Source organism: Megascapheus bottae, chromosome 18 (genome assembly GCF_031878675.1).
Source record: "Megascapheus bottae isolate mThoBot1 chromosome 18, mThoBot2.hap1, whole genome shotgun sequence".
In the NCBI taxonomy this organism is placed as follows: Eukaryota; Metazoa; Chordata; class Mammalia; order Rodentia; family Geomyidae; genus Megascapheus; species Megascapheus bottae.
In genome coordinates this window covers 22,535,604-22,550,217 of record NC_143526.1, presented here as the reverse complement: position 1 = coordinate 22,550,217, position 14,614 = coordinate 22,535,604, and the positions used below count along the sequence as shown (strand labels likewise).

At 37.5% G+C, this 14,614-nt stretch overlaps 1 protein-coding gene across 8 annotated transcripts in view; it reads left to right on the top strand.

Annotated features, from left to right (window-relative positions):
• Plcb4 (phospholipase C beta 4) overlaps positions 1 to 14,614 on the top strand; it is a 353,129-nt gene that overhangs the window by 310,021 nt on the left and 28,494 nt on the right. For all 8 annotated transcript variants that reach the window (XM_090352005.1, XM_090352009.1, XM_090352003.1 and 5 more), the window contains 3 exons: positions 510 to 612; positions 2,150 to 2,314; positions 5,952 to 6,156. In XM_090352005.1, the coding sequence (XP_090208131.1) occupies positions 510 to 612; positions 2,150 to 2,314; positions 5,952 to 6,156 (473 nt within the window). The remainder of the gene's footprint in view (positions 1 to 509; positions 613 to 2,149; positions 2,315 to 5,951; positions 6,157 to 14,614) is intronic.

The window sequence follows — 14,614 nt, the reverse complement described above, 5'->3', positions numbered from 1 at the left end:
TCACCGGAATCACCCACTCATGTACATACCTCACATAGGACTGCATTCTCTATGCTGCTGTGTACTTGGAAAGGAATAAAGATCATAGCATCAGGAAGTGGAGGACCAAACACATACTACCAAAAGGATTTTGAAGGAGCCTTACTCAAACTGGATTGTCCAAGGCCAGAAGACAAAGAAGGATGAAATTGGCTAATGGCCGACTCAAGGATTTGCCTAAAAATTTGAATCCTTCAATCCAAGGTTGTTATCTCCTATCTCTCTTCTTGTTCAAGCAAGGAAATACTGTTCTTCCCTTTGACAACAGTACACCCTGTGTGGCCAGGTGTTTATTGTCTAATGTTCTTCAAAATAATCCCACAGAAAAATCCCTTTTCAACCCTTAGGCCTCTCTGCCCAAACACCTAGTTGCTTAGTTCCTAGGACATATTTAGAATATTGACAATGTTTTAGTCTTCATAGACACCATCAGGAAAATAAACTCATAAGCGTTTTTTTTAACCTTTCAGATACCTTCTCAAACCAGATTTTATGAGGCGGCCTGATCGGACATTTGATCCTTTCTCTGAAACACCTGTGGACGGGGTTATTGCAGCCACTTGCTCAGTGCAGGTAACAGTCCCTCCTATCCATGGGATATGCACCTGACCTGGGGTATCATAGTTCAAATAGTTCATGTTATATGTTGTTCTCGACTTAATATGTCCTGTTTTCTTATATGAAACACATCTGTTCACTGGTACCATTTTAAGCTACTTTGGGTGAAATATGTAATTATAAAAGTACCTACTGTATGATTAAATTCATAAAAATATTCCAGGGCTGGAGCATAGCCTAGTGGTAGAGTGCTTGCCTAGCATGCACAAGGACCTAGGTTTGATTCCTTGGTACCACATACACAGAAAAAACTGGAATTGGAGCTCTCAAGTGGTAGAGCACTAGGCTTTGAACAAAGAGTGTCCAAGGACAGTGCACGCGCTCTCTCGCTCTCTCTCTCTCTCTCTCTCTCTCTCTCTCTCTCTCTCTCTCTCTCCATATATATCTATATAATTAGCATAATTGTGTATACTATATATGTGTGTAATATGCATATATGTGTATATATATGTGCATATATAGGTTTATTTGTGTATACTAAATGTGCACATGGATTATTATTTAGCTGTAAAAAGGAATTAAATTATGTCATTTCCAGGAAAATGAATGGAACTAGAGGGACCAAGCTAAGCAAAATAAGATGAGCTCAAAGAGACAGACATCATATATTTTCTCTTGTATGAACATGAAGTCTAGACCTCAAATGAATTATAAAATATAATGTAACAATAAAAGGAGCACAATTTTTTGAGAAAAAAAGCAAAGGGAGCACAAGTTGCAAGACTTTTTGAATACAGAGTGACTATCACTGAGGCACACTACATTTGTGTGTAAAAATAACATAAGTAAACAGTAAATTATAAAAGGTTGGGGAGGAAGGAGCAGAAAGAATACTAAGGGGGATAAATATGGTCAGTGAGAGATGTTTCCATGTATGGAAATGTTACAGTGAAATCCCTTCATTCAATTAGCACATACTAATTAGAAACAAGAGGTCCCAAAGAAAAGTCTGAAAGTGACAGACATGCTTACCATATATTAATTGCAGGGATGATTTTGTAGATGTGCATACTTGTGAAAATTTGATTTGAGCATATACTTTACATGTGTACAGTTTACTTTCTATCAGTTTTATCTCATACAAGGCTTTTTTTCTTTTAAAAATTACTAGCTATGAGAAAATGAGAAAACTGAGAAATAGTGGTAGCCATTTGGACAGTAAATGAAAAATAATCACCCTATAGCATTATGTCAAAGCCAGCCAGTATCCATGTCAGTAAAGGAAGGACCATGATACTATGGACACTTGTTCTTGATGATCCATTCTTTTTCTAGACACATTGAGATGATAGGACTTCTGCCTAGAACTTTTTGTTCCCACATAACAGTTGTTGAATAAGGAGTTAGTTTAGTAACAAATTAATGCAGCATTTAATTTGTTAATTAAAAGTTTTCCCCCATCAAACGGAATGTTGTATTTCCCAACTACCCTTTGCCTCTGATTGTTACATACAGCTGTTCACTTTTCTCTCTTCTGTCTGTGGGTCTGCAGGTCATATCAGGGCAATTCTTATCAGATAAGAAAATTGGCACATATGTGGAAGTGGATATGTATGGGCTGCCCACTGACACTATACGAAAGGAATTCCGAACTCGCATGGTTATGAACAATGGACTCAACCCAGTTTACAATGAAGAATCGTTTGTGTTTCGGAAGGTAGGGCATTATCAATGTGTCAGAGTCATTTTAATAACTTTGAGAGCTATGTTTTAGAGTCTGGACACTGGCATGCATTGGGATAGATATGCAACCCATAATACTTTCTTTCTCTCTCCTTCTGATAGATAATTCTTGTAGCTATCATGTGATTATTATTATTATTTTTGTTTGGTCCATTTTGACTCCTTTTTTGTTTTCCATCAAGCAGTGCTTGGGAGCCAGGTTTACCATCTTCTTAGTATATGTTCTCATAGGTGAATACCATTATTTTACTTCAGGCTTTTCCCTTGTAGATTACTTGTTCTCTTCCTTTAACTAAGATGTCAGGCAAGATGTTAGCTCCAAACCTAAGATTAGTGAATACCATTCATCATATGGGTTTTGCTTTCCTTTGTGTGGGTGTGTGTTTCTTTTCATTCTCTCCTTTTTATTTTAATTTTTCGATTTCTAATAGCTGTGTCTGTGGCTTGTATGGGGCATAATGAATATTGTTATTCATCACATATATTTCTAGGAATGCGGAAGGTTTTCTCAGCATTTTGATATAAAAATCCCACTTGTTTTTTATGTAATATTTCTGATCCCAGAAAGAATATGCCACTGTTCTTCCATGTTCAGTCTTCACTGTTCTTAATAATTTAATTTGCCTTCCTCTGATACCAAGATCTTTGTATTATTATAAATGGTTGGTTTAGCTTTTTCCATGTTGTTACAAGGGAAAAGTGACAGAGACCAAGGCTTTCCTTCACTCCATGAGGAAGAGGAGTGTGGAAAATTGGTTGAATTTTATCTGGACTTCTTTTTCATATTTAAAAAGCAGGCATTCAATGATATTGCTATGTAAAAAGCAAGCAACTCATAGTAATTCAGTCCTTTTTGAATTTCTATTAATCAAAGAGGCAAAGAATATCAAGGAATATGCACAGAAATAGCAACCACTATTACACATTTATGGTGGGAATGTACCATAGGAACAATTACTTTATGTATAATTTATCAGCTTCTTAATAAATTACACATAAATTGTAATATAATCCTACATTTCTAATTCTCACCCATTTATCACAAGAAACTACAATGATTGTACACACATATTTAGAGAATCATTTATTCAAGATCGCCCTGAAAGTGTATCTGGTTGTTCATGGACAAATGCAAAGTTGTTACTGAAGAGGTCAAATTGTAAAATTGGCTTCAAAGGATAATTAAAATTACTCTAAAAGTAGTAGTTTTGCAAAAGTAGAGTAATAAAAAAATTAATAAAAATGGGAAAAAGCAAGCAACTCATTGTGTAGCCTTAGATACAATACTCAGATCAACATGCCCTGATTACCAATAAAAATATTCTTGAGTTAGAAAATTAGATTTTCTTTTTTATGTTATACTTTTCTGTCTTCATAGGGACTCTGCCATCTATGAACTCATATTTTATATCATTCATTCAGTAAATGATTGACAAAAACAAATGTCTTTGACTCAAAATTTATTAATGTTTTTCAGCTTGTTTTTCTATTTAAGATCCAGAAATATGTCCAAAACATTGAGTGCCAGAAATGACAATGTAAAGCCAGATGCCAGTCATTCATGCCTCTAATACTAGCTACTTAAGACCAAGATCCAGAGAACAGTTAGGGCTTGAGGCCAACTGTAGAAAACATACTTGTGAGACTTTATCATCAAAATAACCAGTAAAAAAGTGGGATAATGAGTGGGGCTTATGTAGCAGAGCACCAGATGAGCAAGCAAGTACAAAGTCCTGAGTTCAAACCCCATTACTGCCAAACCAAAAAGAAAAAAGAAAATTAAGAAAGGACATTTTATTTTATTTTTTTTTACTTTAGTCTTCAATTTATTTTTATTTATTTTTTTATTGTAATTAGTAAAAGGGTTACATGATATTTGCCAGATAGAAGGTGCATTAATTCACATACATTGATACCCTTTCACATGTCTTGGTACCCGTTTCCCTCCCCCCACACACACCCCCCACCCATCTTGGTTTTCCCCCCTTCCCTATCAAATTTCAAATATCCAAATACAAATAAATTCAATATATCAGATAACAAAGTGAGATACTATACCAATATGAGATAACCAAGGGTCAGCAAAGGAGATGAGAGACAGCATAGTACATTAAGGACAACAATCATTCATTATATGGCTTTTGTTTCACTATCCTGGAGGTCCTTTCAATTAGCTTCACATTATATGTCCTTATGTATCAAGATTTTGCTCTATTGCAAATCTCTGCTAGTAGAGCCCAAGGTTTCTACTGATTATGACGAATGAGGGAAACCATTGAGCCTAAGTTCCTTTGAGTCTGGCTTACTTCACTTAATATGATTTTTTCTAAGTCTAAGAAAGGACATTTTAAACTAGAATATAAATTTGTTTAGGTATGATGCATGTCTTAATATATACTGATATTTTAAAATGTTGATTAAACATCAATATTGGAGATTTCCCTCAGTTGATGAGTGGATCAACAAGATGTGGTATTTGTACACAATGGAATTCTATGCTGCTGTCAGAAAAAACGACATCACCCCATTTGTTAGGAAATGGAAAGACTTAGAAAAAATCATATTAAGTGAAGTAAGCCAGACTCAAAGGAACTTAGGCTCAGTGGTTTCCCTCATTTGTCATAATCAGTAGAAACCTTGGGCCCTACTAGCAGAGACTTGCAATAGAGCAAAGCCTGATACATAAGGCCATATAGTATGAAGCTAATTGAAAGGACCTCTAGGATATTGAAACAAAAGCCATATAATGAATGATTGTTGTCCTTAATGTACTATGTTATCTCTCATCTCTTTTGCTGTCCCTTGGTTATCTCATATTGTTAGAGTATCTCACTTTGTTATCTGATATATTGGATATATTTGTATTTGGTTATTTGAAATTGGATAGGGAAGGGGGGAAAACCAAGATGAGGAGATGGGGGGGAGGGTAATGGGGACCAAGACATGTGAAAGGGTATCAATGTATGTGAATTAATGCACCTTCTATCTGGCAAATATCATGTAACGCTTTTATTAATTACAATAAAAATATTTTTAAAAAAGAAATAAAGCAAAACCCTAATACATATAGTAGTAGATTCCAGGATTAGAAATCAAGAGCCTCAATTCTCAAACCTGATCAAGCACTGACCATCTCTAAGATTAAGAAAAGTCATCCTGTTTCTTGGACTCCTTCATTTTACCCATAGCTAAGGTGGAGCAGAGAAAGATGGTAAGGGTTGTAGCGGTTTTTTAAACAGTCCATCTTCTTTTTGTTTTTGTTTGAGAAAAGATGTGTGTCTTTGTGCATATGTGAAATAGGATCTCAACTAGGTTGCCTCAGACTTGCAATCCTATATCATCTCTTTCCTGAGTGCTAGGATTATAAAAGTGAACTGCCACCCATACCAGGCTAAGTAATATTTTAATGAGATAATTTCCAGGAAATTCCAGGAGTCAGTTACCTTTTTCAATGTTCTTGAACATCATAGATTACCTTGCATATTTTAGGAATGCAAATGGATTTATTTTCATCAGAAAAGCAATAGGGATTCGGTTCAGACCCCTCGATTTTTGATTCTTAGAGGCTGCATTACCAAAATGTCTTGGAAATCCCTGTTCTTTGTTTGCAGGTGATCCTGCCTGACCTGGCTGTCTTGAGAATAGCAGTGTATGATGACAACAACAAGCTGATTGGCCAACGGATCCTCCCTCTGGATGGCCTCCAAGCCGGCTACCGACACATTTCCCTCCGGAATGAGGGAAACAAACCTTTATCACTGCCAACAATATTTTGCAATATTGTTCTTAAAACATATGTGCCTGATGGATTTGGAGGTAAGAAACACTTTGGGGGCACAGAATATGCTGTATTGTAATCTACAGGATTAGAAGACATTTTTCCCTGTGCTTCAAAATGACATCTCATCCTGTTAGTGCAGGTGACTCTGAAAGTCTTGAATGTATTGAGAGCAGAGTAACCTTAGTTTTCTGGTAACAAAAGAAAGATTGCCTTCAAGTCTGTTATTACTTTAAAATACTATAACATGCTATTTGTCAGTTTTTTGAAAGTCATTATGTGAGCCACCGTGCCTGGCTGAACTATATCTTATAAACTAATGTCACTGTAAGATTTAGACTCCACTTTTGCCATCGTATCTGAATTTCCCTCGAGATCCACAAAAGACTTCAGTTTAACTAAACCACCCAGTCTTCTGCTGGGCACCAGTGACTTTTACCTGTTATCCTAGCTGCTCAGGAGGCTGAGATCTGAGGATTGTAGTTTAAAGTCAACCAGGCAGGAAAGTCTAAGACTCTCATTTCCAATAAACTATCAAAAAGCTGAAAGTAAAGCTGTGGCCAAAATGTAGATCAGGGCCTGGAGCATAGCCTAGTGGTAGAGGGCTCATCTAGCATGCACAAAGCCCTGGGTTCAATTCCTCAGTACCACAGACACAGAAAAAGCCAGAAGTAGTATTGTGGCTCAAGTGGTAGAGTACTAGCCTTGAGCAAAAAGTGTCCAAGGACAGTGCCCAGGCCCTGAGCTCAAGGCCCAAGACTGGCAAAAAAAAAAAAAAATGGTAGAGTACTAGCCTTGATCACAAAAGCTAAATGGCAGCACTCAGACCCTGAGTTCAAGGCCCAGGAGGGTATCAACCGAAAACAAAAACAAACAAAAAGAACAGTCATCCATCTACCCTAATGTGGGAAAAACTCTATATCAAGTGATAGGATGTTGTTTGCACATAACTCTGTAGCTGCCAGTTATCCAATAACATTAAACGAAAGAGGCATTCTGTCCTTAGAATTTAATGGCCTATTAGGAAACAGCTGGGTAAGTGTATCAAATTACCATGAAAACCTCACTCTGCACAGCTTGTCGGTGGCCTGGTAATGAAGATGCTGTAACTTTTCAAACTCTTCATTTCCTCCTGTAGAGGAAGAAAGATGCAATCTGGTTGAATGCTCATTCTTACAGTATAGGACATAAGATAGCAGTATTTAAGAATGCTGTGTGTCTCTTAAAGATAAGACTCCTATATTGTACTGGGACCCGTCACCCATTTGTTTGTTTGTTTGTTTGTTTGTTTATTTATTTATTTATTTATTTTTGCCAGTCCTGGGGCTTGAACTCAGGACCTGAGAACTGTCCTTGCATGTTCCTCAAGGCTAGTGCTCTACCACTTGAGCCACAACACCACTTACAGCTTTTTTCTATGTAGTACCAGGGTATCAAACCCGGGTCTTCATGCATAGTAAGCAAGCACTCTACCACTAGGTCATACTCCCAGCCCACCTGTTTGTTTTTCATTGAAGAAGACATCACAGTGGATGCTGTAACAGACAGTAAGAGTTATCTCATCTTGTTATAATTTTTCACCTTGTTATCTGATATATTTTACATGTGCTTAATTGATTATTTGAAATTGGATAGGGAAGGGGGGAAATCGAGATAAGCGGGAGGAGGGTGGGAGGGAAATGGGGACCATGTCATGAGAAAAGGTATCAATGTTTGTGAAGTTATGTACCTTCTATCTGGTGAATATAATGTAATCCTTCTATTAATCACAATAAAAATTATTTAATAAAAAAAGAGTTAATATATAAATATCCTTAATAAGGATAGGAAAGAGAGCATTATGGAGCCAGGCTAGATTCCAGAGGAGATAGAAGATTTATGATGTGGGTTTACAAGCTCATGACAGCCTAGAAACCAACCTGCAGTTCAGCCTATCCTGGCTTGGAGATCCAGCAGATGATAAAAGTAGGAAGTAAAGGAAGGGGTGACATTATCCAAAAAAGAATGACTTATATAAATATAACCCCTCTGTACATCACTTTTACAGTAATCATAAATAAATTTGAGATTATAATCATAATAATAAAGTGTGAAATACACACTAGCAGTCTAATCGTTCATAAACCCCAATGGTGGGAAATTCAAAGAAGTTGCCTCTGCAATAAGTTAAATTTCAAGTAGAACTATTAATTTCTTCCTGGGAAATGAGCCATTTTATTGTTTTTTAAAATAAGGGGAACTATTTGTTGAGCTCCTACGTTTTTTGCCAGGCACTTTCATAAAGAGAGCTCAAAAATGTGCACTTGTTCTGAATGGATGTGGGTGTGTGTAAATAGACACTGAAGATCAGTGTTCCTAAGTCCAACTTAACTGCCAGTGTTGACATTTAGGTACTGATCCAAGTTAGCACCCATAATGATCATCATGCAAATATTCTTTCCTAACAACGTAGTGGCTGCTTTAAGTCTTATCAAAGATATTTGAAATGTATGCCCTGTGTTGATAATGGAACTCAACAGCCAATGTCTTAATCTCAGGTTTGATATTGAAAGACAGTGTTGACTATAGCATCTCTCTATTATTTCTTACATTGTTTTTAGAATTAGCGAGCTAAAGGGGAAAAAAAATCTACCACATCTAAGTTCTTCACCTTAACTTATACTTTAGTATGTGTAAAATGCCAGCAGTCAATAATTCATCATCCTAAGAAAATCCCTTCATCCCATGCCTTTCTCAGAACTCAGAATGAATTCTAATGGATCAGGGTTGTTGTAAGATTTTTTTTTTAATTAAGTATCTGCAGTTCTGTGTTCTTCATAATTTTGCAACATATTTTGGAATGCCATGTGAATGGCATCATTTTATAGAAATAAGAGGCGGGGGGGGGAAACGTTCGTAAGGCTTTCCAAATGAAGATATGTCCACAGAAAAGGTGTGGGCATTTACAGGATTTTGTGTTTATTGGAAGGGGTGTGTTTTTTTTTCTGTGTGTAGTCAGCATATGGTGACATACACTACGTTTGCAGTGGCTCATAATTAATCCTTCCCTCCTACACCCGGTGCTCCTCAGAAACATTGTACTCTGGCTGCCCCAACTCCATCCCAACATGCTATAGCTTTAGAGCCCAGTGTTTTCCTCTGATTTGGTTCCCACACCCTGTGTTCCTTGCTTAACCCTCAGGAAACAGAAGCAGGGATTTCACTGCACCTGATTCTCCTCGTTAGTACAGTGTAATAAATCCCCAAGTGCACAGGGAAATGACAGAGCAATGATGGTGTTATAGTTTCCTGTTCCTTTTCTTTTTTCTCTAGCAGAACACCTGAGATTGGAAAGTTTATAAAGGAAAGAGGGACCAGTGGGAGTGGAGCGGGGATGAGGGAACCTGTTCTCAAGATAACTAACTCACTCTTTTCAGAACTAAACTAATCTTTTAATGAGAGCGGAGCCCCCATGAGAGAAGCACGTCGTAAAAGCTCCTGTCTTTCAGTATCATTCCCTGGACAATGAGATTACAGCATGAGTTCCAGCTGGGAACAACCCACATCCAAACTATAGCAGTTGGCTACAATGACCTTCTGAACTCCTCACAGAGTTCTTTTCCACAGCAGTCCAGAAGTACAAATGCCTCAGAGTTAAAGAACAGCAAGAAATCACTTCTCAGAAACTATATCTTGACAGGGAGAAAAGTCTAGCACGTCGAGAAGAAATGACTTGGAATAAATCAAGCTTTGGATTAAGTCTTGTGATCTTTTATTCATTTGAGCATAAAGAGAAAGAATATTGTTTGTCATCCTCACAATGAAGCTCAAATTAAAATACAAGCCAGGGAGTTTGGCCTAGTGGTAGAGTGCTTGCCTAGCCTGCACAAAGACCTGGGTTCGATTTCTCGGTACCGCACACACAACAAAAGGCCGGAAGTGGTGCTGAGGCTCAAGTGGTAGAGCTCTAGCCTTGAGAAAGTCCAAGGACAGTGCTCAGACCCTGAGCCCAAGCCCAGGACTGACAAAAAAAAAATACAAGCCAGACTGAATATTGCTGTTTAAAGACAGCTCAAGCAGGAAAGTGCCCACTGGTCACCTGTGGCTCAAGCCTGTAATTCTAGCCTCTCAGGAGGCTAAGATCTGAGGATTTGTGGTTCAAAGCCAGTCTGGGCATGTGAGACTCTTATCTCCAATTAGCCACCAGAAAACCAGCAAAGGTGGTGGCTCAAGGCTCTTCAGCCTTGAGCTGCAAAGCTTAGGGACAGTACCCAGGTCCATAGTTCAAGCACCATGACTGACCAGGAAAAAAATTCATATCTCAAATTAACCACCAATAAAGCTAGAAAGGGAAGCGTGGATCAAGTTGTAGAGAACCAGCCCAGAGACAAAAAGCTAAGGGACAGTACCTAGGCCCTGAGCTCAAGCTACAGTACTATCATTAAATAAAAAAATAATCATAGTTGGGTGCTATAAGGATGTGATGAGAGAGCTATTCTTCCCTTTGTTAGATCCAGTATGACTGGAGGCGCTAGAGTGATTTTTGTTTCTAGAGTAGTCTTGTGATAGTTACTCATTGGATGGCCACTCATACCAGCCACTGCTGTTGTGGTAATAAACAGTTCCAGGGCTAAAGACAAGTAAAAGGTCATTGTTTTCTTTTCCCACTTGCTGTTGCTTTGGAGGAATTTTGTCATTGATATTTCTCTTGATATTACCAAGTGGCAGAGAAGAGATGTTTCTATACTGCACATTGTGGAATTTGCATTGCTTTAAAATACCTCCCTGAATTGTATTGTATGAGCTTCTTAGCACTGTGATATTTGAGAAGTATCCCTCATTGCTTCTAGGCTGGAGATTTTGTCTCTCTCCTGCAGCTGGGTTGTTTTCTGTAAGAGGAGATGAATAACCCTGCTCTTTTGGTTTTTTTCTTGTGCCATTTCCATTTTCAGTTTCTTATGATTGTATCCTGGGATCAAGAGTAGTGTGTCTCATTCCTCTGCCCAGATCTTTCCAATCACTTTCTAAAGACAGCTTGTTGTTTCTCAGATCAGTTATTTCCAGATGAGGAGAATCCTCAATTGAGGTGCAATTCCTGGAATGGGCTTTCAGCATTTCTTGATGCACTGCAAAGTTGTCCAATGTTGTCCTCTCTTTTGTGGACACTAAAATATCATATCAGTATTAAATCTTCATTTAATAACCAATTACTGGGCTAGCAATGGGGAGGTATTCTGAAGAGTGAAATCAGTGTCATATGTGTGTGATACACATTTTTATGGTCTTTGCTGAAGTACAACAAATGGTAGCTGGAACTCTTAAGAAAAAAGAGACAAGAATAGATTTTTAGTTAACTAAATTCAAAGTGCAGGACTATAGAGCAGTGCTACTGTGCTTGCCTAGAATGCCCTGATTTGATCTCCAGAATTAGCGAAAGAGAGACAGAGTCAGAAGATAGATAGATAGATAGATAGATAGATAGATAGATAGATAGATAGATAGATGATAGATAGATAGATAGACAGATAGATAGATAGACAGATAGATAGACAGACAGACAGATAAGGACAGTGAAGATAGAAAGCACTGCTATACTGGGCAAATTAAAAGAGACTTCATATTATCAGGTATGTGTCCTGTGGACAAAGTAAGGGAGGGTGAGTATAAACATTTTCCAGATTTGTTTGACCACTGGATTCCAAAACTTTTGAGAATCTACTGTGCAGTCCAGTAATCCAAGCATTGCAGTTTGGGAAATAGATATGGTAGATGCTGAAAGAACTAACCAAAAGTCATAGCTATGGGATTTATTGACATACTTTATAGGATATAGGGACAGATGTATTATTCTTCTTTCTATGTTTCTTGATGACAGAAATAGTAGAGTGGGGGGAATGGACTGGAAACAAATTCATAGGGGTGAGGAAGGGAAAACTGGATGCTAGTTGGTGTTCAGCCTGGAAAACACACCCAAATGGCTCAAAAAACAGTTTAAAATCTTCCCTAAATGTTCTCGAAACTCAGTGTATGTCTGCAGGTCTAGACTAATGAATTGCTATCTTCTCTTTAGTTCTTCCGGACACCTAAATTGATGCTTTCAACTTTATAAAGTTGTATGGAAGAAGAGGAAGAAAGAGGAGGAAGGAAGAGGAAAATCAAAGTGTAGGGGAGAAGACAGTCTTTTGGAAATAGTACTACACCCAGAAATAGCGTTGGAAAAACAGTAGCCAAAAATATACCAGTTCGATCAAAATGTTCAACAAGAGTGAAAGAGTTTGGAATTAAGGAGTCCAGGCATGCCTTAGCTTTATTGGGATAGGTTTCTAAGTGTTGACTCAGTTTCTCCTTTGACTATAGGCATATACATCTGAAATAAAATGATAGATGGTTACAGAACAGTATATCATAAAAGGAAATTGATTTTACTAATTGCATTGGAAGAAATGTGGAACTAAGGAATGGACATCTAGCCTTTAAATATCTTCATGGTATAGCCATTTGCAAATGTTTATTTTCTCCTTGCCTAAGCAAAGAGAAAACTGAGATGTGGAGTAGAGTTTGTGTCTTGGTTCAAATAAAGAAACTAAGCAGGGGAGATGTTGAGATGAGCTGTAGATTGCATCAGGTGCAGATTGAAGAAATAATTATCAATTTTTTCAGATACACCATACCAGTATCACTGGTTCATACTAATATGACTGTTCCAAAACAAAATGACCCTTTTTAGAAATGTATCCAGAGAAAATTAAAAAATGAAATGACAAGGTGCCTAAATTGACCTTAACATATTTCAGAAGAGTGGAAAGAAATAACAGATAAAGGAAATGCATCAAACTTTATAGTTAATTAAGCCTTTGTCAAAAGTATAATGAGTAACTCTTTTAGTTTCCCGTTTATATTGAAATTTACTTGAAATTTTTGGTAATGGAGTTAAAATACATACATTTTTAGAATATTGTCAAAGTAATTGTCTAATTTTTTTTTTTGCCAGTCCTGGGCTTGAGCTCAGGGCCTGAGCACTGACCTTGGACTTTCTCAAGGCTAGAGCTCTACCACTTGAGCCTCAGCATCACTTCCGGCTTTTTTCTATGTATGTGGTACCGAGGAATTGAACCCAGTTCTTTGTGCATGCTAGGCAAGCACTTTAACCACTAGGCCAAACTCCTGGCCCCTAATTTTTTTTCTGTCCTGAGCAAGATTTAAAAATGAATGCATTCACATCCATTACATTGAGGCAAAATGTTCGTAGGGGCTGCTAGTGATAACCAGAAGCAGACGTCTCTGGGCTCATGAGGAAGTCAATGTGTGATATAGCACCTGCGAAAGTGAATTTGGCAATAACTACCATACGGCCAATATTCTTGTCCATTACTCTAACCGTTGGGCATTTATCCTATGAGCATATGTACAAATATGCTATAGAATTTTCCAGGAAATTCATTATAGTGACATTTTAAAAGCAAAAACAGTGAAGAATTCCACCTGTCTCTTGAAGGCAAACTGGTTAAAGAAATTGTCACTATTCAGAACATGCAATATTTAAGAAACTCTTAACAATTAATGTGGTAGATCTACATTGATGATATGAACATTTTTCCAAGATATTTGAGGTAAGAAAATGATCAACTCATTTGAAGTTTTAAGAATATGTAGAAAGAGGCCGGGAGTTTGGCCTAGTGGTTAAAGTGCTTGCCTAGCATGCATGAAGACCCGGGTTCGATTCCTCGGTACCACATATATAGAAAAAAAGCCGGAAGTGGTGCTGAGGCTCAAGTGGTAGAGCTCTAGCCTTGAGAAAGTCCAAGGACAGTGCTCAGGCCCTGAGCTCAAGCCCAGGACTGGCAAAAAAAAAAAAAAAAAAAAAAAAGGATATGTAGAAAGAGCCAGGTGTGAGTGGGTCACACTTGTAATCTTAGCTACTTGGGAGGCAGAGATCCAAGCATCATGGCTGAGATAGTTAAAGTCCGAGAATCTTACCTCCAATTAGCCACCAAAAAGTTGAATGTAGAGCTATGGCTGAAGTGGTAGAATATTAAATAAGCACAAAGCTCAAGGACACACTCTGAGTTCAAGCCAGAAGACTGGCTTACACCCACATAACAATAAGTAGGAAGAAATGTGTATTAGTCATTGTTTTCTGGTTTTCAGATTGGTAAGAGTAGTCTTAGCTTTCTATTTTGTGACTGTGTTATTTTCTGTTATAACAAGGGAAAAAACATTTAAACTGGATTATATGAATACTGTGTGTTGAGAGGAATGATGTAGAAAATGTAATCAGGTAGGTGATTCTGCTAGGGAAAACTTATGAACTTGTACAAGTTTTAAAACTTATGAATTGTGTAGAGCTTTCAGGGGATAATTATTTCCTCTGTAGTGTTGTTAATTCATGCAAAATTATATCAAACTCTGAAAATACTTGGAACTCTTCAGATGGTATTATAAACACAAAATTGTTCTGTTTCAAAAGTGCAAGTTATAGCTTGCAAAACACTCTAGAAGTATTTCATTTTATCTACT